At 37.4% G+C, this 25,378-nt stretch overlaps 2 protein-coding genes and 1 pseudogene across 4 annotated transcripts in view; 1 reads left to right on the top strand and 2 right to left on the bottom strand.

Annotated features, from left to right (window-relative positions):
- Positions 1 to 25,378, bottom strand: part of METTL24 (methyltransferase like 24) — a 152,357-nt gene that overhangs the window by 16,287 nt on the left and 110,692 nt on the right. The window lies entirely within an intron of this gene.
- Positions 1 to 25,378, top strand: part of CDC40 (cell division cycle 40) — a 54,636-nt gene that overhangs the window by 22,216 nt on the left and 7,042 nt on the right. For all 3 annotated transcript variants that reach the window (XM_036075330.2, XM_078054877.1, XM_036075331.2), the window contains exons 4-12: positions 6,626 to 6,709; positions 8,684 to 8,823; positions 9,980 to 10,076; positions 11,476 to 11,615; positions 12,435 to 12,509; positions 14,694 to 14,739; positions 16,823 to 16,924; positions 17,933 to 18,048; positions 18,286 to 18,419. In XM_036075330.2, coding sequence (XP_035931223.1) covers positions 6,626 to 6,709; positions 8,684 to 8,823; positions 9,980 to 10,076; positions 11,476 to 11,615; positions 12,435 to 12,509; positions 14,694 to 14,739; positions 16,823 to 16,924; positions 17,933 to 18,048; positions 18,286 to 18,419 — 934 coding nt within the window. The remainder of the gene's footprint in view (positions 1 to 6,625; positions 6,710 to 8,683; positions 8,824 to 9,979; positions 10,077 to 11,475; positions 11,616 to 12,434; positions 12,510 to 14,693; positions 14,740 to 16,822; positions 16,925 to 17,932; positions 18,049 to 18,285; positions 18,420 to 25,378) is intronic.
- On the bottom strand, positions 1,114 to 3,950 carry LOC118524904 (AP-2 complex subunit beta pseudogene; annotated as a pseudogene).

The following is a 25,378-nucleotide window of genomic DNA, read 5'->3' as shown; positions in this document are numbered from 1 at the left end:
AGTGGCTGTACCATAATTTACATAATTATTCTAATGTTGGAAAGTTACTTTTTTCTAATTTTTAGGGAGTAATAATGTAAACTGATTCACTGTAAAGTAGTTTAGAGTTTTAATACAGATAGTCTTATTTATTTATCACAATATATCCTTGGAAACTGGTTGTAAAAAGATTGTCATATATTAGATCATATTTCACCATGACAAGGTTATAATTGACAGTGTGCCAAAAGCTAAGACTGTATACCTCTGAAATCACCTAGAAGGGTTGGACACTTCCACTCCAAAAAATGGTTATCAATGCCTTGTGCCTGTTACTTATATAAGGGATCCCACATAAATATCAAGTATATATGCAGCACATAAAAATCAACTTTATTGCATCATGAGTTTGTTATATTCTAGCCTATAATGAAACAGAATTTTAAAGACTTTGCTTGTTTTCTTAGACTTTAGAAAGGACTTAAGCAATAATTTAGATAGCTATGACTACTTTAAAACAAAACAGAAAAGAAAAAGTTTAAGTTTATCTGATACCTATTTTCCTTCTTAAATTATCCTATAGTAAGAGTAAGCATTTAAAACTACTCAGTTTGGGGCTCCTAGGTGGCTCAATTGGTTAAGTGTCTGCCTTCAGCTCAAGTCATGATCCCGGGGTCCTGGGATGGAGCCCTGCATTGGGCTCCCTGCTCAGCAGGAATCCTGCTTCGGGAGAACCCTGCCACTCCCCCTGCTTGTGCTCTCTCTCTCTGACAAATAAATAAATAAATAAATAAATAACCAAAAAACCCTACTCAGTTGGCTTTAGACCTGGTTTCAAAAATGGGCCTGTGTTTTTTTTTAATAGCCAGTGGTTTTTACCTCTTCCTTTAGGGGGTGGTGGGTTAAGATACAGATTGAACTATTTAGTGAGTTAAAGACATAAAAAATGAAAGCTAAAACTATCCAACAGATTGTGCCTTAGTGTTAGCACAGGTTAGACTAGTCACTACCTTGGTGGGTGGCCTCAGTGTGTTTGGGTTCAGATTCTACACAGGAATACAATTTCTTGGTGTTTCCAGGTAAGAGTTCTTGGTTTGCACCAATCCCAGGGTGGCCAGAGGGCACCGGACCAGTCTATTCATTTTTCAAAATGCTGTCATAGACCTGATAGATATATGGAGAGACTGCAGGAGCTCTACACTTAAGTGACAGCATATAATTTGGGCTTTCTGGCTGTCTACATAGCTCAGCCAAAATCCAAATGCCATTAGTGAGCTTCAGGGATTGGTACAGCATGTCCTGCCTTTCCACATTCCTCTTGGCAATAGTATAAACGTTGTTGTTTTGCAATTTGTTGGAAATAGTGTCAGCATTTAAATGACATTCCTTAACCTGAAACTGAAGCTCATTTTTATCGGGAATATCCTTCCATGTTGCAAGGAAGACCTGGTGCTCCATTTTGCCATCTTCTACGGAAAGCACATGAGTGGGATGAGGCAGCTGAAGGAGAAGACATCAATATTACTTTTCACAGCTACCTGCAGTTTATTCAGAGGTTCCATCTTCATGACTGGGCCCAAGGTGTTGAGAGTGAGGGAGACATCAATGCTCTGGTTTGGCATCAGTGGTGTGTGGATGGCCAGAGGAGTGCTCGGTATGACACCAAAGCTATTCTTGTTAAACTGGATTGCAAAGTCTGTCATGTGCTATAGAGCTTTGTTGGTGAAGTTCCTTTCCATATAGATGTGCCCTTGGCGGTGACTAAATGTTCCGGAAATCTTCAAGCCTTTAGCTTTTACTATAGGCAGCCAGACATCCATCAGGTGCTATACCTGTCCCCATGGAGAGTTCAAACAGGTCGTTCAGACCACTGTTGACCACAGCAGGAGTAGGTGAAGGAGCGGAGGTTGCAGACACTGATGAGGGGATGAAGGATTGTCCCACCAGACTATCTAGTCCTCCTCCCAAGAGATCCACTGCTGCCATCTGCATGGAGGACCTGTGGCACATTGACTGGGGGGCCGAGGTCAAGGTTTAAGGTTTAAAAGGTCTCCTAGATGGTCACCTTGAGAGGGGCTGACTGAGGCTGTTCCAGGTTGGTGGCAGTGGTGGTGCCAGCAGGGCTGTCACCTGCATCAGTGCTCCCGTGGCGTATTGGCAGGTGTTCATGATGGATTCCGTGACTTCCTTCCACAAAAGCATTGGGAGGCTAATGGCATACTGAGGCCAAAGAAGCCATGTGGCAGATTAGCTCATCTAGCAGAGTTGGCTCAATAAGATCTGTCTCCTCGGACATCAGTGGCTTCTAAGACAAGACTGCTTCTCTGGCTGTGACAGGGTCCACTGAGAAAAGGCACCAGTAAATATAGCCCCGGTCTTGAAGGTCAGGATTATCAGAATCCTGTGTTGCCAAACTCAAGACTTGCTGTACCGGTTCCTGTGTATTTCATGGTTTCTTGGGAAACAGCTTCACTATGGTAGTAAGCAGAGTGAGCTGCACCTGGTGCTTTCATCATGAAAACCCTCCAGGAAGCTTTCCAGTAACTCATCTGCATTGTCTGTTCTCTCAGCATATTCTCCCCCAATCCAAATCATAGCTGCTCGAGTGTCTGGTTCATCCAGCGAGTCTAAGTTCTCACACAGAGTGGCAGTGATACTTTCATACTTGCTGGAGTATTTGTGAAAGCTGTCCCTGATGGCAACAGTTACGTCCTGGACCACGTAATTTCCTTTGGTCCAGATGAGCTCAGGCAATATGCACACACGGCGCCCTGGGGATCGCTCCACTTTGATGGCCCACCGTCCAGTGGCCCGCACAGCTTTGCGAACAAAGCCAACATCCACCTCTGTGGCATAATCCTTTAATTCTGCCAGGACCTGAGCAGTGTTGGCTTGGAATGCCAAATGAATCATGATGTCCAACTTCTCTAGTTTAGGATAGATGGGATCGTTGTACTTTACAAAGAAGACTTTGATTTCCTGCTTCAAGATTTGGGGCCTTTTTTTGACAATTACATTGCTATTTCTCAGGGTGACAGACTGCACCTCTGGCTCCCCAGACAGCAGAGTGACAAGTGGAGGGGCCAAGTTGTTCAGCAGCATATTGTAGTAGTCCAAGTCCTTGGATAACGACTTTAGAAACTTCACTAAGACTTTTACTGCTGAAAGCACCACTGCTGAGTTGGCATGAGACAGCCAGTGAGGTACATGCTCACAGGTGCTCTGAGCCTTCCGGTCATCTTTAGGGTTGTAACTAGACAAGGCAGTCCAAGATGAAAATCTGACCCCATCCAGTGCACTCATTCAGGGCTGTCAGCAGCTTATTAATGCTCTGTGGGTTCAGATCAGGTAGGTTGCTGTTTGGGCGAGATTCACTGATTTCAGATCTTGCTACTACAGCTTTAGCCTGCACAATGCATTGGATTTGAATCTGCTGTGAGATCCCGCAGAGAATCTAAAAATCCCTGATCTTCCACCATTTGGGCATTGATATCACGGAGTTTTGCCACACAGACTGCTGCTGTCCTCCAAACATAGGGATCCTCATCCTTCAAGCACTTGCGGAAGGGTTCACAGAGATATTCTGTAACCTTGGGCACCTGGATGTACCCCTATGGTCCTGACGACCAAGGCCCAAATTAGAGGATTGGCGTCTTCACAGTCCTTCACAAAGCTGTTGACAGCCATGATGGCCATGTCTGGCTGACTCGTGGCATAGTTCATCAAACAGAGATGCACAAGCTTCTTTAATTCCAGATTGTCGGTTTACATCTGGGAAGAGAGCTGACATCCTTCCCCACAGTCATGGCAGCAATCACTTTCTTCATAGTCTCCTCCCTCTTTTCTTTCATTGTTGAGTTCCGCCTTAATTCAAAGATTTCTCCTTTTTTATTGATTGTGAAGTACTTGGAGTCAGTCATGGTTTTGGATCTTTAATGTGCACCAGAGGCAAGGGGAGGGGTGGAGGCAGCAGCCAGAGAACATGGCCCAAGTGGTGGTGTAATGGTTTCCTGCACATACCTGAATATAAATATTTTTAAAGGTCTTGTTATATCTTGTCAAATCGCTTTCCAAAAAAATTCTCCTAACTTAACACGGCCACCACCACATGTGCAAGTCCTATTTCTCTTTACCCAAGATCTGTATGACTGTTTTTCCTTTATTTATGTGATAACAGAAATATATAATATTTAATCTCTTTAATTTTTCCATTTGGACTGCTAGTAAGGTTGAAGGTTTTTCCATATATTTGTGACCATTCTTTGGCAGATTGTTTTTATCTTATTTACACATTGGGATATTAGTATTAATGATCTCAAGGATCTAATAATAAAATTGGTATTATTAGAGACTCTTAACTCTAGGAAACTGAGAGTTGCTGTGATGGGGAGGTTGGTGGGGGAGGTGGGGTAACTGGGTGATGGGCATTAAGGAGGGCACTTAATGTAATGAGCACTGGGTATTAAATGCAACTGATGAATCACCTAAATTCTACCTCTGAAACTAATAGTACATTATATGTTAATTAAATTGAATTTAAATAAAAAATTTTAAGAAATAGAGCCATTTCAAATAAGACTACAAAGGAAGAAAGTAGACATTAACTGTATTAAAAATATAAAAAGGAAAATAAACTTTAGAAAGATAGATGAGAATATCTCAGAACTAAAATGCAGACATAGTCACTTGAAACATAGGATATTAGAAAACTAATTGGACTAAAATTCTGTAGTGTTAGAATTATATCTTGCTCTGTCACTGGCTGACTTCTAGGAGGGCATATAGCTAAATATTTAACTTCTCTTGTTTGTAAAGGGAAAATATTATTGTCCTTTAATTACCTGCGGTGGGAGGCATAGTAGTAATAATGGTGATAATGGCAGTAAAGATTTATTTTACCATAGATGATGTGGAAAAGGAAGAGAGCATAAATTCCTGTGCTCAGAAACAAGAGTATGGCCAAATGAGCTGGTGCTTCCATAGGTATCACAAGAAGTACCAGGGATCTCCCTTTCCTCTCTGCCTCCCATTCCATCCCTCCAGACATACAATGCAGTGTCATTTGTATAGACATAAATCTCTCTCAAGATAGAATTACGTTCTAGGTAAATTTTTATGATTGAGATGGGGATTTTTAACATCAGATATGTTGGTCTAAATTTTATGTGAGCCTTATAAAATCTCATTTAAAAAATCCTTTACAGAATACTGTTCTGTACATCAAAGAGACAAAAGATAAAATAACCCATGGGATTTGGACCTGTGATTTCAGAGAGTTTACTCCAAAGCGGCTTTTCTGCCATCAAGCTCTCTCCTCTGGCTAAGAACATATTTTAATACTGAAAAAACTATATGCAATTGAGTTAATAGCCAGGTGGTTAGTTCTGTTCTAGCATATCATGAGAGTGAGTTGAACACCTATATCCTTAGCTTGTTGAAAAGTGTGTTTGATGACAGATCTTTTTCTGTTCCCCAAAAGAAGTTCTCTTTAATCTTTAGCTGGAAAATTAAAGTGTCAACTTTATCCGCTAGGATGTACCCCTTAAAAAAGTGGCTAGTACTTTTATATATTTTATGATTACTCACATAGGTCATAGACCGTAAACTGATTAATGACCTAGTCTCTTTGCTGATTACTGAACTAAAATTACTAAAACTAATTTTACCAAACATATATCATGTTAAAGCACCCCCACTTAAGAAAAATTGATTTGAGTTAATATAGATAGATTTTCTTTCCTTAAGTCCCCAAAGACTACATTTATATAGATAGTAGCTACATATTTTGATCACTTTTTGAAGGAGTGTATTCACATGCTAGTTGATATTCTTACTTAGTTTTCTTGCCAAGGAAACATACATAATGATTCATGAAGTAGAAATGTATTATTTTAAAATTGAGGGGCGCCTGGGTGGCTCTGATGGTTAAGCATCTGCCTTCGGCTCAGGTCGTGATCCCAGAGTCCTGGGCTCATGCCCGAGTCCTGGGCTCATGCCCCATATCCAGCTCCTGGCTCAGCGGGGAGCCTGCTTCTCCCTCTCCCTCTGCCTCTCCCCTGCTCATGCTCTCTCTCTCTCTCTCTCTATCTCTGTGTCTCAAATGAATAAATAAAATCTTTTAAAAAATAAAATAAAATTGAGAGGGAAGACTGTCTTTACAGAGAATAGTGTTTTCAAAATAATAGCTAGATTTTATATAATTCTTCTTTATTCTGTTTTAAATTATTTAATAGTTTATATAATTTGATAAGCTAAAGCCATGTATTATCTATTACCAAAAACAAAAAGGAAATAGTTTCTAAACTTCCAAATGTGTGATGTATATATATTTGTAAGATCTTTGAAATTTGACTACTGAAGTTTGATATCTTGGCCAGAGAGACTGTTAATAATGTAATGTCAACATGCTAAATTCATCCTATAAGATACTTCTTACTCAGCTGAAGTCCTTTATGGTCCACCCTGAGTTAATTGGGTTAATTGTTCTTCATAGGAATATAGCTCAGGAAAGAAAGATCGGTCCTAAGTTAAAGAGACCATTTCAACATCTGGGAAGGAAAATGTGAGATGAGTGTATCTGTATAGAAATAAAATGAATTATAAATGGCAAAAATGGAGTCAGTAATAAGTACTTTTTTCCTTCCAGGTTATGCATTGGACCCTTCATTAGATAATCATCAAGTGTCTACTAAATATATTGGTTCGGTAGAAGAAGCTGAAAAAAATCAAGGTAACATTCAAATTTATTTGAAATATTTTATATCTTATATGTATATATATACACATACTTATAATTACTGTCTTGCAGATTGACCTGAGACAGTAGGAAAAACTAGTATTTTAGTAGATTGATTTATTTTTAAGTTGAAACAGGTAATATATTATAGAGCAATCTAGTTTAGGACTATTATACTTTAGAGCTTGTTTTTTGCCAATTATGAGGCATGCAACCTTGTAGGGAAGATGTTGGGACCTATGATTCTGGGTTGTTATGAGTACTTGGCTGAGTGCCAACCATGTAGAAATCATTCAATAAATTATAATTAATGTGTAGCAAATGTTTGCAGTTTATCTCTCAACACTAATATCAAGCTACGTTTTTACAGAGCAGAACAAGTTTTATTATACATTGTCTATGGAGATTGTCTTAGGGTTGCTTTGAAGGCTGAGTTTGAGTATGTTTTGGAATATATGTTTGTGCTCATGTTCATTTTGTACTTAGAAGACAAAGCATTATACTCTAAATGCTAACTTGTCACAAAGCTCATCATTGGACTCTTACCCATAAAATAGGCTCATTAGAAAAAGAATATGCTGCTTAGCAGCTACAGCCCCTGTATCACCCAGCGACCTTCAGTGTATGAGCTACATTATTGGGTTTTTTTTAATTGGAATATGAATATATTTCTTTATTAGGATGCTCACAAGAAATGACACACTAGCACTGTCCTACATTATTGTTAAAATAGAATTTTGACAAGCCTTTGTTGTAGCACACAACCTTATAAAGGAAACTGATTTGAATTAATATAGGTAAGCTTTTTTCTTTAAGTTAGACCTCTACAAGCCATATCTTTTCTGTAGTTAGATTCTCCATTAACAGTTAAATTGTGATTATGACTCCCATAAACCTTTCTTTTTCCAATTTAATGACAACACACAGCTTGACACCTCCTACTGATCAAATCAGAATCTCAACCAGAAACATCCTCTTTCCTCTTTTCTTTTTAATCTAAGATTTATGATATTAGAGGTCAAATTTAGATTTAGATCACTTAGAAGAATACCAGATTCTTGTGAAACCTTGCTTAATATATATTGTTAAGGTACAAGTGAATCAAAGTTATTAATTACTTACTATAATTTAATTCAGTTTTTAAATGATAAATTTTAATGTATTCTTGCTTTCAAAAGTAGCTTTATCTGGGCACCTAGGTGGCTCTCAGTTGAGCATCCCACTCTTGATTTCGGCTCAGGTCATGATCTCAGGGTCATGAGATCAAGCCCTGCGTCGGGTTCCGTGCTGAGTGTGGAGCCTGTTTGAGATTCTCTCTCTCTTAAAAAAAAAAAAAAAAGTAGCTTTATCATTATTTAGCAATGTTAAGTTGCTGGATTCCTTTCAAAAAGTGGTAAAATCCACTGATATACGTCCTTGAGTCATTAAAAGGATTGTGTACCTTGTAGGATTACATAGCCAGGTCTTTTCTTTAAGTATATTAGGACTTGCAAAATATTGCAGTAGTTGAAAGCTTCTCTTCCCAGAAGGTTGAGTTTCTTTTTGTATGGCATGAGTTGGTATACCTGGCAGATTCATATAGATTTTATTTTGTGTTCTTTAATAAATCTTTGGTCATAGGGGCGCCTGGGTGGCTCAGGCGTTAAGCGTCTGCCTTCGCCTCAGGTCATGATCCCAGGGTCCTGGGATCGAGACCCGCATCGGGCTCCCTGCTCTGCGGGAAGCCTGCTTCTCCCTCTCCCACTTCCCCTGCTTGTGTTCCCTCTCTCGCTGTGTCTCTCTCTGTTCTATAAATAAATAAATAAAATCTTTAAAAAATAAAAAAAATAAAAAATAAAATAAAGAAATAAATCTTTGGTCACTTGAATAATCACTTTTCTTTAAGCTATATATAAAGTAAGAATTATATATATGCTACTGTTTCTTTAGAAAATATCCATATTTGTGATCTCTCTTTTTTTAATGTAGGTTTAACTGTGTTTGAAACTGGTCAGAAAAAGATAGAAAAGAGGAAAAAGTTCAAAGAAAATGATGCATCTAATATTGATGGTTTCTTGGGACCGTGGGCAAAATATGTGGATGAAAAAGATGTAGCCAAACCCTCAGAAGTAAGTTTTGATGTTTTTCATTGCCAACTCAGGTAGATGCTGTGTGTCTGTGAAGGATATCTATAATAATGAACTTGAGATTTCCTTAGAGAACCAAATGATGACTCATCAATATTTCTCTGCCGTGGTTGATTGAGAAAATAAAGTAAGATTTTTAAATTTTTCTTGGGAAAAGAAAATAATAAAATAAATAAATTTTTCTTGGGAATATTTTTAATTTATCCCCTTCTGATTGATTTTCTTCCATATTTTTAATTAAAATACAATATTGAACAATTTTTAATAAAAATTTAAATTTCATAAAAATTGATAATGCTATTAAGCTACGGTGTAGCTGCTTTTGATACCAGATACTCAGATAGTAACCACAGAATCAGCCTCTCTGTAATTTTAGAATTGATAGTGGGTTTTATTTGTAAATTATTTAAAAATTTTACCAAATAATCTATATTTTAAAAAAAATAATACTATGAAGTTTTATAAAGTAAAACCATAGAACCCTACCTGTCCTTCTCCATCTCCTAATCCTACTGTCTCTGTGAGCCAGTGACTGTCCTAGGCCTTAGGGATATAGCAGTGGACAAGATCAAGAAACTCCTGTTCTTATGAAGCTTATATTCTGGCTGTATCTTTCATCCATGTATGTCAATCATATACATGTGCCGCTTTTTATTTACATTAGACATTGTTGACTTCTTTTTATTATAGATATTTACTACTATCCCACCTTCCTTCCACTGCTCCTCCCATAAAAGTTGTGTCAAAAATCTGTAGTCATTGCTTATATCCTCATGACTTAGGAAAAGCTGTTTACTGGAGAACGACATTGTGTATACAAATTGAGTTTCCAATACTAGATTTTCTAACCACTTTGTCTTTTTGTTTACATAATTAGCATAATACAATAAATTTGTTTCTAGGTGTTCCAAAAAGATGGGTTTTGTATAAAATGAGTTTAAAAGTATTAACTAGTACCCATTATGTGTTAATGTCATTTTGTAATCTGTCGAAGAGTTGAGACTGTTATCCCAGGAGACATACTTACAGCTCTTGCTTCACCCAAAATTGGACCTCATTATAAAGTATTTATAACCAGCTTTGGGCACAGTGGGGTTCTAAAACATCCATTTTAAAGTTCACTCCTTAATTTCCTTAGGAAGAACAAAAAGAATTGGATGAAATCACAGCGAAGAGGCAGAAAAAAGGCAAACAGGAAGAAGAGAAGCCTGGGGAGGAGAAGACAATCTTACATGGTAATATAGTTTTTATGCCTCTTCATTTTTATGATAAACTTTCAGATATTCACTCTGTTCTCTGTTCATGTAGTATCAATTGCCTTTACTAATCAGCTGCTGTACTTCACTGTATTAAGAATAATTGTATTTGACTATTTGCATCTCAAAAAAATTACAGCAGACTCTTCCATATTCTAATAAAGGAGAAAAAATAGCATGATTAATGATTGCCACAGATGATTCTTTGAAGGGCTAGTGAATTTTTAAAAATAGTAGATAAAGAAGAAATCTAAATTGTCCATAATCTGTTGTTTCCTAACAGATTCTTTCCCTAGTCATTTTATCCTTTTGTTTTTAACCCAAGTCAGATATTCTCCAGATATCCACATAATTCATAACTATTACTAAATTATACTTTAAAAGAAAAACTTTGTTTTTCATGTGAATAGACTGGAGATTAAGATTCTCATACTAATTTTGATATGTGGAAGGAAATGAATATTCAGGAAATGTATTCCAAAATAAATTATAAATAATAATAATAATATAATAATAATAATTAGTTATATTTGGAAAATTATGTAGTTATTATCAAACTGTAAAGAGTAATTTAGTACCGATGTATTGATTATTCTAATGTTAGATCACATATCAAATATTTAGGTTTGATGAGGCCATATTTGGTTTCTCAAACTCCAGTTTTCTTTCCAAGGACACTATTTAATGCTGTGGTGCTTGCAGCCATAATAAAAATAACAGCCAACATCTATTGAGGACTTACTCTGTGCCAGGCAAGTTACTAAATGCTTTATATACACTATGTCATTTAAGGCCCACAAGTGCCTTCACTGCAAACTTTGTGTTGAAAGTGTAAAAGAGAATGGAAAAGGAACCTGGAAGGGCGTAAAAGAGGAAGGCAGGGAAAAAGGATATGTGGAAGGAAATGCATATTCAGGAAATGTATTTTGAATGAATGATACATTCAGGAAATGTATCAAAAATGATATTTTTGCTTTAACTTCTTTTCTATCCTGTTTTGCTTCTGGGTTTTTGCCCGTGACTCACAAGGCCCAAGTATTTTCTTTTCTTCCCTCGCTGTAATTATGCTGCAGTGAAGTCTTTTTTATATATCATTAAAATGTGTAACTAAGTAAAAGAAGTATAGATTTTACTTAAAGGTCTGATATTCTCTGGGTAGTTAGAAATTCCAAAATACTACCTCTAATTGTAAATAATAGCAGTGATTTCAAGCAGCTAAATTTTAGCTGACTCTTGGTCTTAACTTCATCAGAGTGTTATTACCTCAACCTTAATAAGGAACAATATCCCTATGAGTAAATTGTTATCATTTAAGGATATAGATCTTATGACTGTAGCTTGTATTTGTTCACTGCTTTCCTTTGTCTTCTTGTTTCAGTTAAAGAAATGTATGACTACCAAGGTAGATCCTATCTTCACATACCTCAGGATGTTGGTGTTAATCTTCGGTCCACTGTGCCACCTGAGAAGTGTTACCTTCCCAAAAAACAAATTCATGTGTGGTCTGGACATACAAAGGTAAGCAGATTAGTCATAGGGATTGACCATGACATAACATTCATAATTCGGTATTCTGGTAGCCCAAGCCTTTCCCCACAAATTCCTGCCACAATCTACTTTTTCTGGGGTACCATGTCAGTGAATAATGGGTTGGTAGTAGCACCAAAACCTCAGTAATTTTGCCTTAGCTCTTGGAATTATCATGCTTAAGAGAAGATTAGATGGTTTCTGGTTTATAAACTGTGGTCATATTGAAACTAATGCAGAGGGGCGCCTGGGTGGCTCAGTCGTTAAGCGTCTGCCTTCGGCTCAGGTCATGATCCCGGGGTCCTGGGATCGAGCCCCGCATCGGGCTCCCTGCTCAGTGGGAAGCCTGCTTCTCCCTCTCCCACTCCCCCGGCTTGTGTTCCTGCTCTCGCTCTCTCTGTCGAATAAATAAATAAAATCTTAAAACAAAAAACTAATGCAGAGACAAGATACTTGAAACTTTTGATGTTGATATTCCTTGTCATCTGTACTATTCCAGCTGATAATTCCCAGCTCTTAGCAAAGAGCAAAGGAACTGAAAAAAAGGAAGAGGAGAGAGAGCATTAGCAACTTGACTAAGAATTCCCTTGGGTGAGAAAGTCAGTATTAAAGGTTAAAAAACATATCTTCAAAAGCTTAGTGTCAATAAAGACTGTTCTTGGAATACTAACGAAGGTTATTCTGGGGCATGATTTTTGGAATGAAGAAAAACAGTAAATTAGATTGCTTACAAATACACTGTCCTTTCCTTATGTTTCATTTTAGCTGATAGTGGAATGTTCCTGTGGTAACTGTAATACCTTTTTATAGGGTGTCAGTGCCGTCAGATTATTTCCTCTCTCTGGCCACTTATTGCTGTCTTGTTCCATGGACTGTAAAATTAAGGTGAGTTTTCAGTAACAGAGTAGGAATGCTGCTGAGCTAGTGCTTTGGTCAAGTCTGTTTGGTTAATGATAAATAAATTTGGGTTTGTTAGCCAATTAGAGGCTAATTATTAGGCCCCATGAATGCAGCCACTTATGAACTCCTTCCAAACATGTTGATTCAAATATGGCTCTATGGTCCAATTGGCTAGGCTCTTTTGTAAGCTAGATAACTGATTAGAACATAATCAATCACTTTGGTTTTAGTTACATCAATATTTAATCACTAATAATACATTTTTTTTTTTAGAGGTTTTGGATATGTAACTAAGTTCATTTGTTCCTCAGAACCATATGAGGTAGAGAGGACACACGATAGAAATCCCATTTTAGAAAGTAGATAATGCAATTCATCCTTTTTCTTTATAAATGCAAGTGGATACCAAGTAGCAGAAATGCTCCCAGCCTCTTCTCTCAGTTTTTATATTATCGTCTTAGGAAGCTCCACCTTAAGCTAAATTTCAGCTATAGAGTATGTGGGGAAAAAACTCAGTTGCCGCTGCATGTCAGCTTGAACATGGGGAAAGCCTTTTTAAAAAAATCTTAAATCTGAAAGAGTAGTTATCTTTTTTTGTGTCTTCTGTGTCTAGATTGTTATGATGGTCAAGAAATATCAACTCTGTAATACTCTTGAGGCTTGGAAAGTTGAATCATTAAAATTTTACTCTTTGTAAACAATTCATGGGTATTAACAATATATGAAGGTAGCTTTTCTTGATGAGAGCAATCATTTAGGCATTTGTCTCTACTCAGTAGTTTAAAATCACAGGCCAACAGTTTGGAGTAAAAACCTTTATTTCCTTTAACTTTGACTTCATACAAGCTATGTTCGTTGAGATTAAGGTCTTTTGACCAATTAAAAAAGCATAGAGTTCAATTTTGTTCACACCTATAAACATTTATTAGGTACCTATTATCTGCAAGGGGCTGAGACTAAAATTTATCAAGGTCTGTCCCTGCCCTCAGGGTAATCATTTCATTATGATGTAAATGATGGTTATAGAGTCAGGTGGAAAGTGTTCTGGTTTCTAAGAGGAAGCATCCTTCAGCAGGAAGGTAACTAAGTAAAGTGTGGTGGGGGAAGGGTGTGTGGGTAGTGGAGTATGTCTGAAATGAGTGAATAGAATGGATAAGCATGGCATGTGCTGAACACGACGAGTTTTTGGTTGCTGGAGTCTCAAATCTGAGAGATAACAGAATGGCGACAGTCATAGGCAAAGGATCAGGTGCTAGAGGTCCTTGCTTGGTATGCTTTGGGAACTGAAACTTAATCCTATTGGCACTGGGTGGCCAGGAAGTGCTATCTCTTTTAGAACACTAGTAACATTATTGAGGAATAGATTTGAGGCAGGCAAGAGTAAAGGTAGTTTTAGGGACACCTGGTTTGGCTGTCGGTTAAGCGTCTGCCTTCAGCTCACGTCATGATCTCAGGGTCCTGGGATCGAGCCCCGCATCGGGCTCCTTGCTTAGCGGGGAGCCTGTTTATCCCTCTGTCTGCTGCTCCCCCTGCTTGTGCTCGCCCTCTCTTTCTCTCTCTCTCTGACAAATAAATAAATAAAAACTGAAAGAAAGGAAGAAAGAAGGTAGTTTTGAAGCTATTGTATTAATTCACTTTAGGTGTGATGAGAATTATTAGCCTATTACATTTTAGTCTAGATCATTTTCATATAGCTTCTATAATATTTTGTTACTTCAGAAAGTTAAAAAAAAATTCCTCTGTACCAAAATGTTATAAACATGGCAGTTTTAATAACCTTTAGTTCTTCTGAAAGTAGCTTATAATATTACATAAGTAAAAACTTTTCATCATAGAAAATATATCAAATATAGAAAAGAATAAGAAGAAAGTGAAAATCACTTGTTTTAGCTCCATCTAAGTTCTCTTGATATTTTGGTGTATCTTTCAGTATCAGAGTTCATATTTGTGTGTGTGTGTGTGTGTGTGTGTGTGTGTGTGTGTAGTCCAAATGGTACAACACAGACTAGCAGCGCCAAGCATCATGTTCATTGATGCCTTTGGTTAAATCCCCAGTACGCACAGATATGCACACACATAGCTGGCATATGGTTGTTGTTCTTGATTGAAACTTGTCATTTTATCTAAGTCTTGTATTCAGTTTAATATTTCTATGTGTTTTTTCCCCAGCTATGGGAGGTTTACGGAGACAGACGCTGTCTGCGAACATTTATTGGTAATACTTCTTTTCTTTCTGTCTATAAATCTGTTTGGAAAGACTTTTTAAACTACATCATTGACAGGAATGTTACTACACTGATAATGAAGGAAAGTCTTCAAAGACTCGAACTGAGTCTTGAAGAGGGAGTAAGTCCTCCCACATAGAAAAGGGAACAGGGAAGAGAGAACAGCAAAAGCAAAAGTGGTTTGAGAAAGCATGCTGCTTTGGGGCAGCCAGGTATATTTCAGAATTGCCAGGGAGGGGATATGGTGAGAGATGACAAGAGGAAAAAGCAGTATAACCAGGGGCAGAGCATGAAGGACCTTATGTGCCATCAGTGAGGAGTGTGGAATCTATCCAGAGGGCCTTGGAAAGCCAGCCATTAAACAGCTCTTGCAGGAAATTAACTCAATCAGATCTGAAGTTTACAGGGATCATAGTGGCAGTATGGAAGATGCTCTGGTAGGGGGCAGGCCTGCAGGCAGAGAAATGAATGACAGGGTTGTTTCATTGGTCTGGATTAGAGATGATAAGAGCCTGGACTAAAGCAGCAGATGGAGAGGAAAGGAACAATCAAGAGTTAAAATCAGTGAGACTGAGTCACTGGATGTGAGTGATAAGAATGAAGCAGAAATCTAGGGTGACTCCCAGCTGGCTGGCTGAACGGTGATACCATTTGCCAAGAGAGGGAACATAAGAGGATGATGAGGTGTCACTGTTAAATTTGAGCTGCCTTTGGGATATTGAGACGAAAACGTCCAGTAAGCAATTAGCCAGGTGTTGAGCTTTGAAAAGGGGCTCGGAATCGGCAGCTAAAGCATACGAAAGAATAAAATTGAGCGAACTCCTTGAAAGAGAAAACAAGGCCAAAAAGAGAACAGCTTTGTGGCAAACTAGTCTTTTTGGTAGAGAATAGTTTACTGTCTTTGTGAGATTTCGTGTGAAGTCTGGTTACATTTCCAAATTTAATTGTACATTATTGAAACACTATTTGTGTGAATCGTAGTGGCTCTGTTTTTAGATTCAAGTGGGAGTCCGCTCTGCAGCGCTTTGTTAGGATTTTAGGGCCTTGCTAAACAAATAAATAGCCCAGGGTACCATAGCATCCTACAGGAAGACTCTCCACAGCAGACGGGAACAAGATGCCTCTTGTACATGTAGTGGGCTTGGTCTCCATGTGTCTCCCCTGCACCGGCAGGCAGTTTTTCAATGGGAAACAAAATTACCAGTTTTGGAAGATGGGACTCTTGCTGTAGAAAAGAATGCCTAATTACTGTGGCACATAGCCTGATTCGAGTACACTGGTGATGGCCGTCCAGCGCTGCCGTGTGTGGTTGACGATTTGTGCAATGCATGTTCTGTCAGTCTTGGTCTTGATGGGGTGGTAGAAAAAAGGAAGGTTTCTGCTTTCATTTAGCCACATTTTATTTGTCCCTGCAACTTTCAAAAGAGTGGATTGGTCTGGCAGACTGATTTCTAAGCAAAGCACCTTAAAGTTAATTTATTGTCAAAATGCTATTTTAAAACAAAATAGAAGTTAATGTTAGTTTCCAAAAGATTAAGTCTCTGAGATTCTGAAGTCACTTCTCTGAAACTTGGTAATGGGATCACAGAAATCTGCAGGTATTGAAGAAGAGCTATGATTTCATGAACTTTACAGGGTAAAGTCACTTTGTTTCACTTAGTGAGTAATCTGGAGAATGAACCTCCCAAATGTCACTAGGCCCTCCTCTTTCATTGGCAATAATTGGTCTGTTATGTTTCCTTAAATTCTTGGCTGCTTAGTCATCAATTACGTATATTGCATATTAAAAGATTTCTATGACAAACTCTAAAAAAAAAATGTTAGATCTTTTATCTTGGTTCTTACCTAAATGTTATGCATCAGAAACACCTAGGGAACTATTTGAAGGGGGAATAAAAAAACCACCTACGTTCCCAAGCCCACACCTAACATATTCTGCATCAGTAAGTCAGGGGATAGGATTCCAGAGATTTTGACTCACAGGGTGGCTTGAAAATGCTGTTTCTTTTATGGTGTTTGTGTTTTAAGAGGAGATACTTCACCTCACCTCCATTTCTTTTGTCCCTGCCTTAGGCCACAGCAAAGCCGTTAGGGACATCTGCTTTAATACTGCAGGAACGCAGTTCCTCAGCGCAGCTTATGACAGGTACCTTAAGCTCTGGGACACTGAGACAGGTAAGAGCTCACTTATACTAATGCCAATACATATTTATCTTATAAATTAGCATTTATAAACGGTGCAACATTGAGTAGTCTTCTGTGGCAAAATGGTGCCTTCTGTAACTGCTGATTCTCATATCCTCGACTGTCAGCTGATATCATAAAATGTTTGTAGAGTTCAAACTCAGCTACATAAGTAGCTCTTTTACTCTGAGACTTTGTTTCCATTAAATACAATTTATAAAGCAAACATCCTGATAGACAAGAAAATTTGAAATCTTCCACAGACTAGTTAATTGATCTTTTTGTTCCCCTCTACCACCAAGCACGCTGCATTGCACATAATAGAAGCACAATAAATGTCTGATGAACAAAATTAAATTTAATTACCCACATTGATTAAAAAGTAAGTCTGTTTACAGACCCATGGGTCAGGTGGTTTTATATATTCACAGACGTTAATTGTATTAGTACATTGTGGCTAGTATAATTTTATATAATTAGAGAACCATCTTTCATCTCACTGAGTTTTAAGGGTAAAGATAATAGCTAATATTTATTGAACACTTAAACTGTTTACCAGGCATTGTGCTATGCACTTGTATCCAGCATCACATCCAATTCTTAAAATAACCCTATAATTACTGTTATTATTATAGATGAAGAAATTGAGGCTTAAAGGGGGGAGCTTTTCCAGAGCCACACAGCTAGTAAGTGGCTGAACTGATTTAAACCAAGGTCTCTCTAATGCCAGAGCCCCTACTCTTACCCCACAGTGGTTCTCAACTCCAGCTACACATCATAATCACTTTATTCTGCAATTGATATAGATTTACTTTTGAAAAAAATATTTTTAATCATAAAGAATCTGTGAAAAGGAACAATATAGTTTATAGTAAAGAACAAGCAGGCTGCCCTTCCCCAAAATGTATTAAGCAAATGATCTCGAAATGTTAATCCCCGGGCTGTCTTTGAAGTGATCAAATTTCTTTTCCTTACTTTAACTTGAGTCTTTGGTTTTAGGACAGTGTATATCAAGATTTACAAACCGAAAAGTGCCCTATTGTGTGAAATTTAATCCCGATGAAGATAAGCAAAATCTCTTTGTAGCTGGTATGTCTGATAAAAAGATTGTGCAGGTAAGTCTTTTTACAGTATTCTTAGTAAGATTCCTATAGTTTATGTTGTATTAGGGGATGGAATAAGGAATATTAACTTGTTTAATGCTTGCTGCTTTTAGGGACTGCTAATGGTCTATTTTTAGTAGAAAACAGTCATTACGTTAGAGATCTTTTTCTTCACTTTCCATAGTTCTGAGCTTAATTTTCATATCTGCTCCACTTCTGTCTTTACCTTTTCTCTTGTTTGATATACAGTGGGACATTCGAAGTGGAGAAATTGTGCAGGAGTATGACCGGCATTTGGGAGCTGTCAACACCATTGTTTTTGTTGATGAGAATAGGAGATTTGTGAGCACATCTGATGATAAGAGCCTAAGAGTTTGGGAATGGTGAGTTTCTGTCAGTAGAAGATCTGATTTATGTAATTATAGCAAGCAATTTAAAACTTTGTAGCCAAAGCAAAGCCTGATAATATGCAACCATTTGAATATTTTCACAACTATGATCTCTGGCTTGCCAACCAAGCTGCTTTAAATATTTAAGTACCCAGAATATGGAAATAAAAATTTAGACATACTACGTTTCGTACTCTTGGGGCAGTCTATCTAAAGGTTATATATTTTGAGGCATTTTTCTTGCATTGGTGAAAAGTTTATATTGTGTTGCCTTACATTTGTTTATTAGGTACTTTATTTGTCTTTGCAAAATGACTCATGAGATGCAGGGCCCACAAATGTATAGACTCTATTATTTACTGTTGGGATTGAACATTAGATCCTGGCCTCAGAGTCAACCCAAAGAAAGAAAAAATATTTGGGGCGCTTGGGTGGCTCAGTCGTTAAGCGTCTGCCTTCGGCTCAGGTCATGATCCCAGGGTCCTGGGATCGAGTTCCGCATCGGGCTCCCTGCTTGGCCGGGAGCCTGCTTCTCCCTCTCCCACTCCCCCTGCTTGTGTTCCCTCTCTCGCTATGTCTCTCTGTGTCAGATAAATAGATAAAATCTTTAAAAAAAAAAAAAAAGAAAGAAAAAATATTTAAAAATCTTTTAAGTTTTTAAATGTCTACATTATGATTATTCAGTACTGAAACTGGCCTCATGTCATCACCCATTGTGTCCTGCCATTCATAACACGTAATGGTAGAAAACAAATGTTTTATTTGTAGAGTATGTTGGTAATTTTGCTTTCCTTGAGAGAGGAAAAAAAACTTTTCTAAAGTCAAGAAATACTAAAGCTATGGGCGCCTGGAAGGCTCAGTTGGTTAAGCGACTGCCTTCGGCTTAGGTCATGATCCTGGAGTCCCTGGATCGAGTCCCGCATCGGGCTCCCTGCTCGGCAGGGAGTCTGCTTCTCCCTCTGACCCTCCCGACCCTCCCCCCTCTCATGTGCTCTCTCTCTCAGTCTCTCTCTCTCAAATAAATAAAATCTTTAAAAAAAAAAAAAAGAAATACTAAAGCTAGTTTCACTAAGTGTCATAGATCATGTTTTATCATTTATTTACAAAGAAAAGCATAATAGTCTTTTTGTTCAAGGGAATGTTAGGATGGAGCCCAGCTCGTTTTTATAGTCAGTTATGAAGCACAGCTCAGCCCTGGTTACAGCCTTGCAGGGCCTAGGAAGTGTGACTTCCCACCCCGGTAGTTGTTCTGCTTTAAGAAGTGGGAAGCCTTACGCTACAGCCAGTAGTTTGCTCCTGAAACTGAGTCCCTTTGAGGAGCTGAGCAGGTCCCTAACCATCGTCAGGGAAATTTGGGTAACTGAATGTTCCTTGTAATTTGATTGCAGTTTCTCCCACCCCTTCAAATTGCCCCCATTCGTGGAGAGCCGACTGTATACTTTATGTATAGTTTTAATATCATCCTTAAAGTCCGTGCTTTGAGACTATCTTATAACTGAGATCTTTCTTACTTCAGAAATGATGTTACATGCAGAGAATCTGATATGGACATCAAGTTTTATATGAGTCACCTTAGACTACTTGTACCAGACTCTGAAGATAAACATATACATGTATTTGTTTTGTTTATATACTTTAGCAGTTTGATTATACTTAAACTTTCAGATGTTTCTATCTTCGGATGATATTTCAGCTCCATTTTAAAATGTGGAGTGGTATAAATGAAATTGGTAAATATTTAAATGAAGCACCAATTACAGGGCTCTAAGAACACTTGTGTGTGCTTTCTAAATTAGAGCATTGGTCAGCAAAATATTTTGATTAAATTAAGGGGTAATGTCAGCCTGTTTGTTGTTTTCCCTCCTTGGAGCTTAAGAAATACTCCTAAGAGTCATAATAGTGTGTCATTATAAATGATGACATCCTTTAGACTTCATTTGCTATTGGAACCTTCCTCACTGATCCTCTCGTGAGGGTACGTGCCTCTTCTCCATGTTCCCAGACAACACTTTGCTTCTCACAGTTTTTGGTTTTTTTTAAGATTTTATTTATTCATTTGAGACACAGAGAGAGAGAGAGCATGAGCAGGGAGAGAGGCAGAGGGAGAGGGAGAGGCAGGCTCCCCGCTGAGCCAGGAGCCCGATGTGGGGCTTGATCCCAGGACCCCGGGATCACAACCTGAGCCAAAGGCAGATGCTTAACCATCTGAGTCACCCAGGCACCCCTGCTTCTCACCGTTTTTTAGTGCTTGCACATTTGTTCCTGTGTCAGCTGTGCTCACAGTGTGTCCCCAGCACCAGCACAGTGCCTGGCACGTCGTATGTGCTAAATATCTAAAGAAGTCAATTACTGTCATAATTATTAATGATGCTACATCTGTTGAGCCCTTTCTGTGTGCCAAGCATGCTAAGCATTTTATGTGAACTCTCTGGTTTAATGTGCCAAAGTAGTCTTATCAGATAGATGTATTTGCTATCCCTGTTTCATAGATGAGGAAACTGATGTAGGTTAAGTAATTTACCCAAGATTCCATGAGACATGAAAAGCCAGAATTCAAACTTGTATTAAGCTGATTCCAAAGCTTGAGATTTTTTTCCAGCTTTACTGAGGTATAACTGACAAATAAATATATTTGAAGTGTATAACATAATGATTTGATATATGTATACATTGTGAAAGGATTCTCACTGAGTTAGCCCATCTGCCACTTTAGATATTTACCTTTTTTGTTTGGTAAGAACACTTAGGTTCTACTCTCTTAGCAAATTGCAGTTACACAATATGCTATTTTAAGTATAGTCACCATGTCATACATTAGATCCTCAGACCTTATTCGTCTTCCAGATAAGAGTTTGTACCCTTTTACCAGCCTCATGTAGTTCCCCACCCCAACCCGAGCCCCTGGCAACCAATCTACTCTGTTTCTATGAGTTTGACTTTTCTTTTTTTTAAGAGTGCACATATAAGTGATACTATGCAGTATCTGTCTTTCTCTGTCTGGCTTATTTCACTTAGCATAATGCTGTCTAGGTTTATCATGTTACACATGGCAGCATTCCCTTTTTTTAAGGCTGAATAATATTCTATTATATATGTAAATACCACATTTTCTTTATCCATTCTTTCACACTAAGACTGTTTCCATACCTTGGCTATTGTGAATAATGCTACATTAAACACAGGAGTACAACTATCTCTTCAGCATAGTGATTTCATTTCCTTTGGATATATACCCAGAAATAGGATTGATGGATCATATGGTAGTGCTCTTTTAAATTCCTTGAGGAATCTCCATACTGTTTTCCATAGTAGCTATATGTACCAGTTTACATTCCCACCATCAGTGTATGAGAGATCCCTTTCCTCCACATCCTTACCAGCATTTATCTCTTAACTTTTTGGTAATGGTCATACAGTGTGTAAGGTGATATCTCATTGTGGTTTTAATTTGCATTTCCCTGATGATTAGTAATATTGAACACCTTCCTGTACCTGTCGGCCCTTTGTCTGTCTTCTGTGGGAAAATGTCTGTTCGGGTCCTTTGCCCATTTTTTAACTGGGTAACTTGGCTTTTTGATAATAGTTGTATGAGTTCCTTATATATTTTGGATATTGACCCCTTGTCAGGTACGTGGTTTGCAAATTTTCTGCCATTTCTTAGGTTGCCTTTGCATTTTGTTGATGGTTTCCTTTACTGCACAGAAGCTTTTTACTTTGAGGTACTCCCACTTGTTTATTCCAACTTCCAGGAGCTTATCTCCTGTGTTTTCTTCCAGGAGTTTCAGGTCTTATGTTCAAGTCTTCAATCCATTTTGAGTTGATTTCTGTGTATGGTATAAGGTAGGGGTCCAATTTCATTCTTTTGCATGTGAATATCAAGTTTTCCCAACACCATTTAGTGAAGAGACTATCCATCCTTTCTCCATTGTATATTCTTGGTTCCTTTGTCGAAAATTAATTCATTATATATGCATGGGTTTATATCTGGGTTCTCTGTTCTGTTCCATTTGATCTGTGTATCTGTTTTTATACAATACCATTACTGTTTTGATTACTATAACTTTTATTTAATTATAGTTAAAATCAGGAAGCTTGATGCCTCCAGCTTTGTTCTTTCTCAGGATTGCTTTGGAGTCTTTTGGGGTTCCATACAAATTTAAGAATTGTTCTAATTCTGTCAAATATGCCATTGGAATTTTGGTAGATATGAATTGGATCTGTAGATTGCTTTGGGTATTTTGAATATTTTACAATATTAATTCTGTGTACAGATCTTTCACCTTGGTTAAATTTATTCCTAAATATTTTCTTGTTTTTTGATGCTATTATAAATGGGATTGTTTTCTTAACTTCTCTTTCCAGTAGTTCATTGTTAGTATCTAGAAATGCAACTGATTTTTTAATATTGAATTTGTATCCTGCAACTTCACTGAATCATTTATTAGTTCTAACAGTTTTTTTGTGAAGTCATTAGGGTTTTCTATATAAAATGTTAACGTCATTTGCAAACAGAGACAGTTTTACTTCTTTTTTATTTGGATACCTTTTTCTTCTGGCCTGATTGCTCCGGCTAGGACTCTCAATACTATATTGAATAAAAGTGGTTAGAGCAGACACACTTCCTGATCTTAGAGTAAAAGCTTTCAGCCATTTACAATTAAGTATGATGTTAGCTGTGGACTTGTCACACATGTCTGTGTTCCCCATATACCCAGTTTATTGAGACTTTTTATCACGAAAGAATATTGAATATTGTCCTTTCTTTTGCATTTATTGAGATTATCATATGATTTTTATCCTTCCTTTTTGTATTTCATTGATTGATTTGCATATGTTGAACCATCCTTGCATCCCAGGGATAAATTCCACTTGATCATGGTATATGATTCCTCTAACGTACTGTTGAATTCAGTTTGCTAAAATTTTACTGAGTATTTTTGCATCTATATTTGTCAGGGATGTTGGCCAATAATTTTCTTGTAGTTTCTTTGTATGGCTTTGGTATCAGGGTAATATTGGCCTTATGAAATGAGTTTGGAAGTGTTCCCTCCTCTTCTATTTTTTTTGGAAGAGTTTGAGAAGGATTAATATTAATTCTTCTTTAAATGTTTGGTGTAACTCACCAGGGAAGCCATCTGGTCCTGGACTTTTTTTGTTGTTAAGAGGTTTTTGATTACTGTTTCAGTCTTCTTAGTCATTGGTCTGTTCAGATTTTCTATTTCTTCGAGTCTGTCTTGGTAAGTTGCATGTTTCTAGGAATTTATTCATTTCTTCTAGGTTTTCTAATTTGTTGGTATATAATTGTTCATAGTAGTTTCTTGTGATCCTTAGTGCTTCTATATTATCAGTTGTTATGTCTCTTGCATTTCTGTTTTTGAGTTTTTCTCTTTTTTTCTTAGTTTAGCTAAATGTTTGTCAATTTTCTTTTTCAAAAAACCAGCTCTTAGTTTCATTGATCTTCTCTATTATCTCTTTAGTCTCTATTTCATGTGTTTCCTCTTTGATCTTTGTATTTTCTTCCTTCTGCTAACTTGGGTCTTAGATTGTTCTTCTTTTCCTAATTCTTCAAAGTGTGAAGTTAGGTTGTTATATTTGAGATTCTTTTTCCTTAATGTAGGTGTTTATCAGTATAAACTTCCCTCTGGCTTTTGCTGCATCCCATAAGTTTTGGTATGTTGTGTTTCTGTTTTCATTTGTCTCAAGATAGGTTTTGATTTCCCTTTTGTTTTCATCTTTGACCCATGTCTTGTTTAGTAGCATGTTGTTAATCTCCACATACTTGTACATTTTCCAGTTTTCTTGTAATTGATTTCCAGTTTCATACCTTTGTGGTTAGAAAAGATGCCTGATATGATTTCAGTCTTCTTAAAAATATTAAGACTGCCTTGTGGCATAATATATGATCTATCCTGGAGAATATTTGGTGTGCACTTGAGAAGAATGTGTATTCTGCTGCCATTTGGTGGAATGGTCTATATACGTCAGTTAGAACCATTTGGTCTAATGTGTCGTTTAAGTGCAATGTTTCCTTATTGATTTTTGTCTGGATGACCTATCTATTGTTGACAATGGAGTATGGAAGTCCCTTGCTGTTATTGTATTGTTTGCTATCTATTTTCTCCTTTCAAATCTGTTAACATTTGCTTTATGTATTTCGGTGCTCTGATGTTGGGTATATAAATCCTTCTATTTGTTATATCTTCTTAATGAATTGACCTCTTTATCATTATATGATGACCTTCTTTGTCTCTTATTGCAGTTTTTGGCTTAAAGTCTATTTTGTTTGATACAAGTATAGCAGCTACCCCTGCTTTCTTTTAGTTTCCATTTTCATGGGATATGTTTTCCATCCTTTCACTCTCGGTCTGTGTGTGTCCTGAAAACTGAAGTGAGTCTCTTATACACAGTATATAGTTGGGTCTCGTTTTTTGTTTTTGTTTTTGTTTTTTTATCCATTCAACTAACTTGTGTCTTTTGTAAATTTAGTCCATTTACATTTGAGGTAATTACTGAGAGGTCTGGACTTTTACTAGTGCCATTTTGTTCATTGTTTTCTGGTTATTTATAGTTCCTTTGTTCCTTTCTTTCTTCCTCTCGTCCTTTGTGATTTGATGATTTTCTATAGTAGCATGTTTTGATTTCTTTCTGTTTCTCTTCCGTGTCTCAATGATAGGTTTTTGCTTTGTGGATACCATGAGGCTTACATAAAACATGCAGAACTCGAATTCTTATTCATATGGCTAGATAGTTAGATGGATGAAGGGTCTGGTGGGGAAAGAAGATAACTTGGATCCAGTTTGATTAGTCAGAAGGAAACGTGAGGATCAGTCTTGCTACAAAGACAAGTAGGAAGCAAAACCAACTCAGGATCCCTGGAGCTATCCTTTACCAGATACAGCCATTCCTGAAAGCGATTACTAGTGTTACTGGCAGCTTGCAGAAAGGGAGGCCCT

The sequence above is a fragment of the Halichoerus grypus genome, chromosome 9 (assembly GCF_964656455.1).
Source record: "Halichoerus grypus chromosome 9, mHalGry1.hap1.1, whole genome shotgun sequence".
Classification (NCBI taxonomy): domain Eukaryota; kingdom Metazoa; phylum Chordata; class Mammalia; order Carnivora; family Phocidae; genus Halichoerus; species Halichoerus grypus.
Note: the sequence above shows the minus strand (reverse complement) of the source record. Positions and strands in the feature narration are given on the sequence as shown.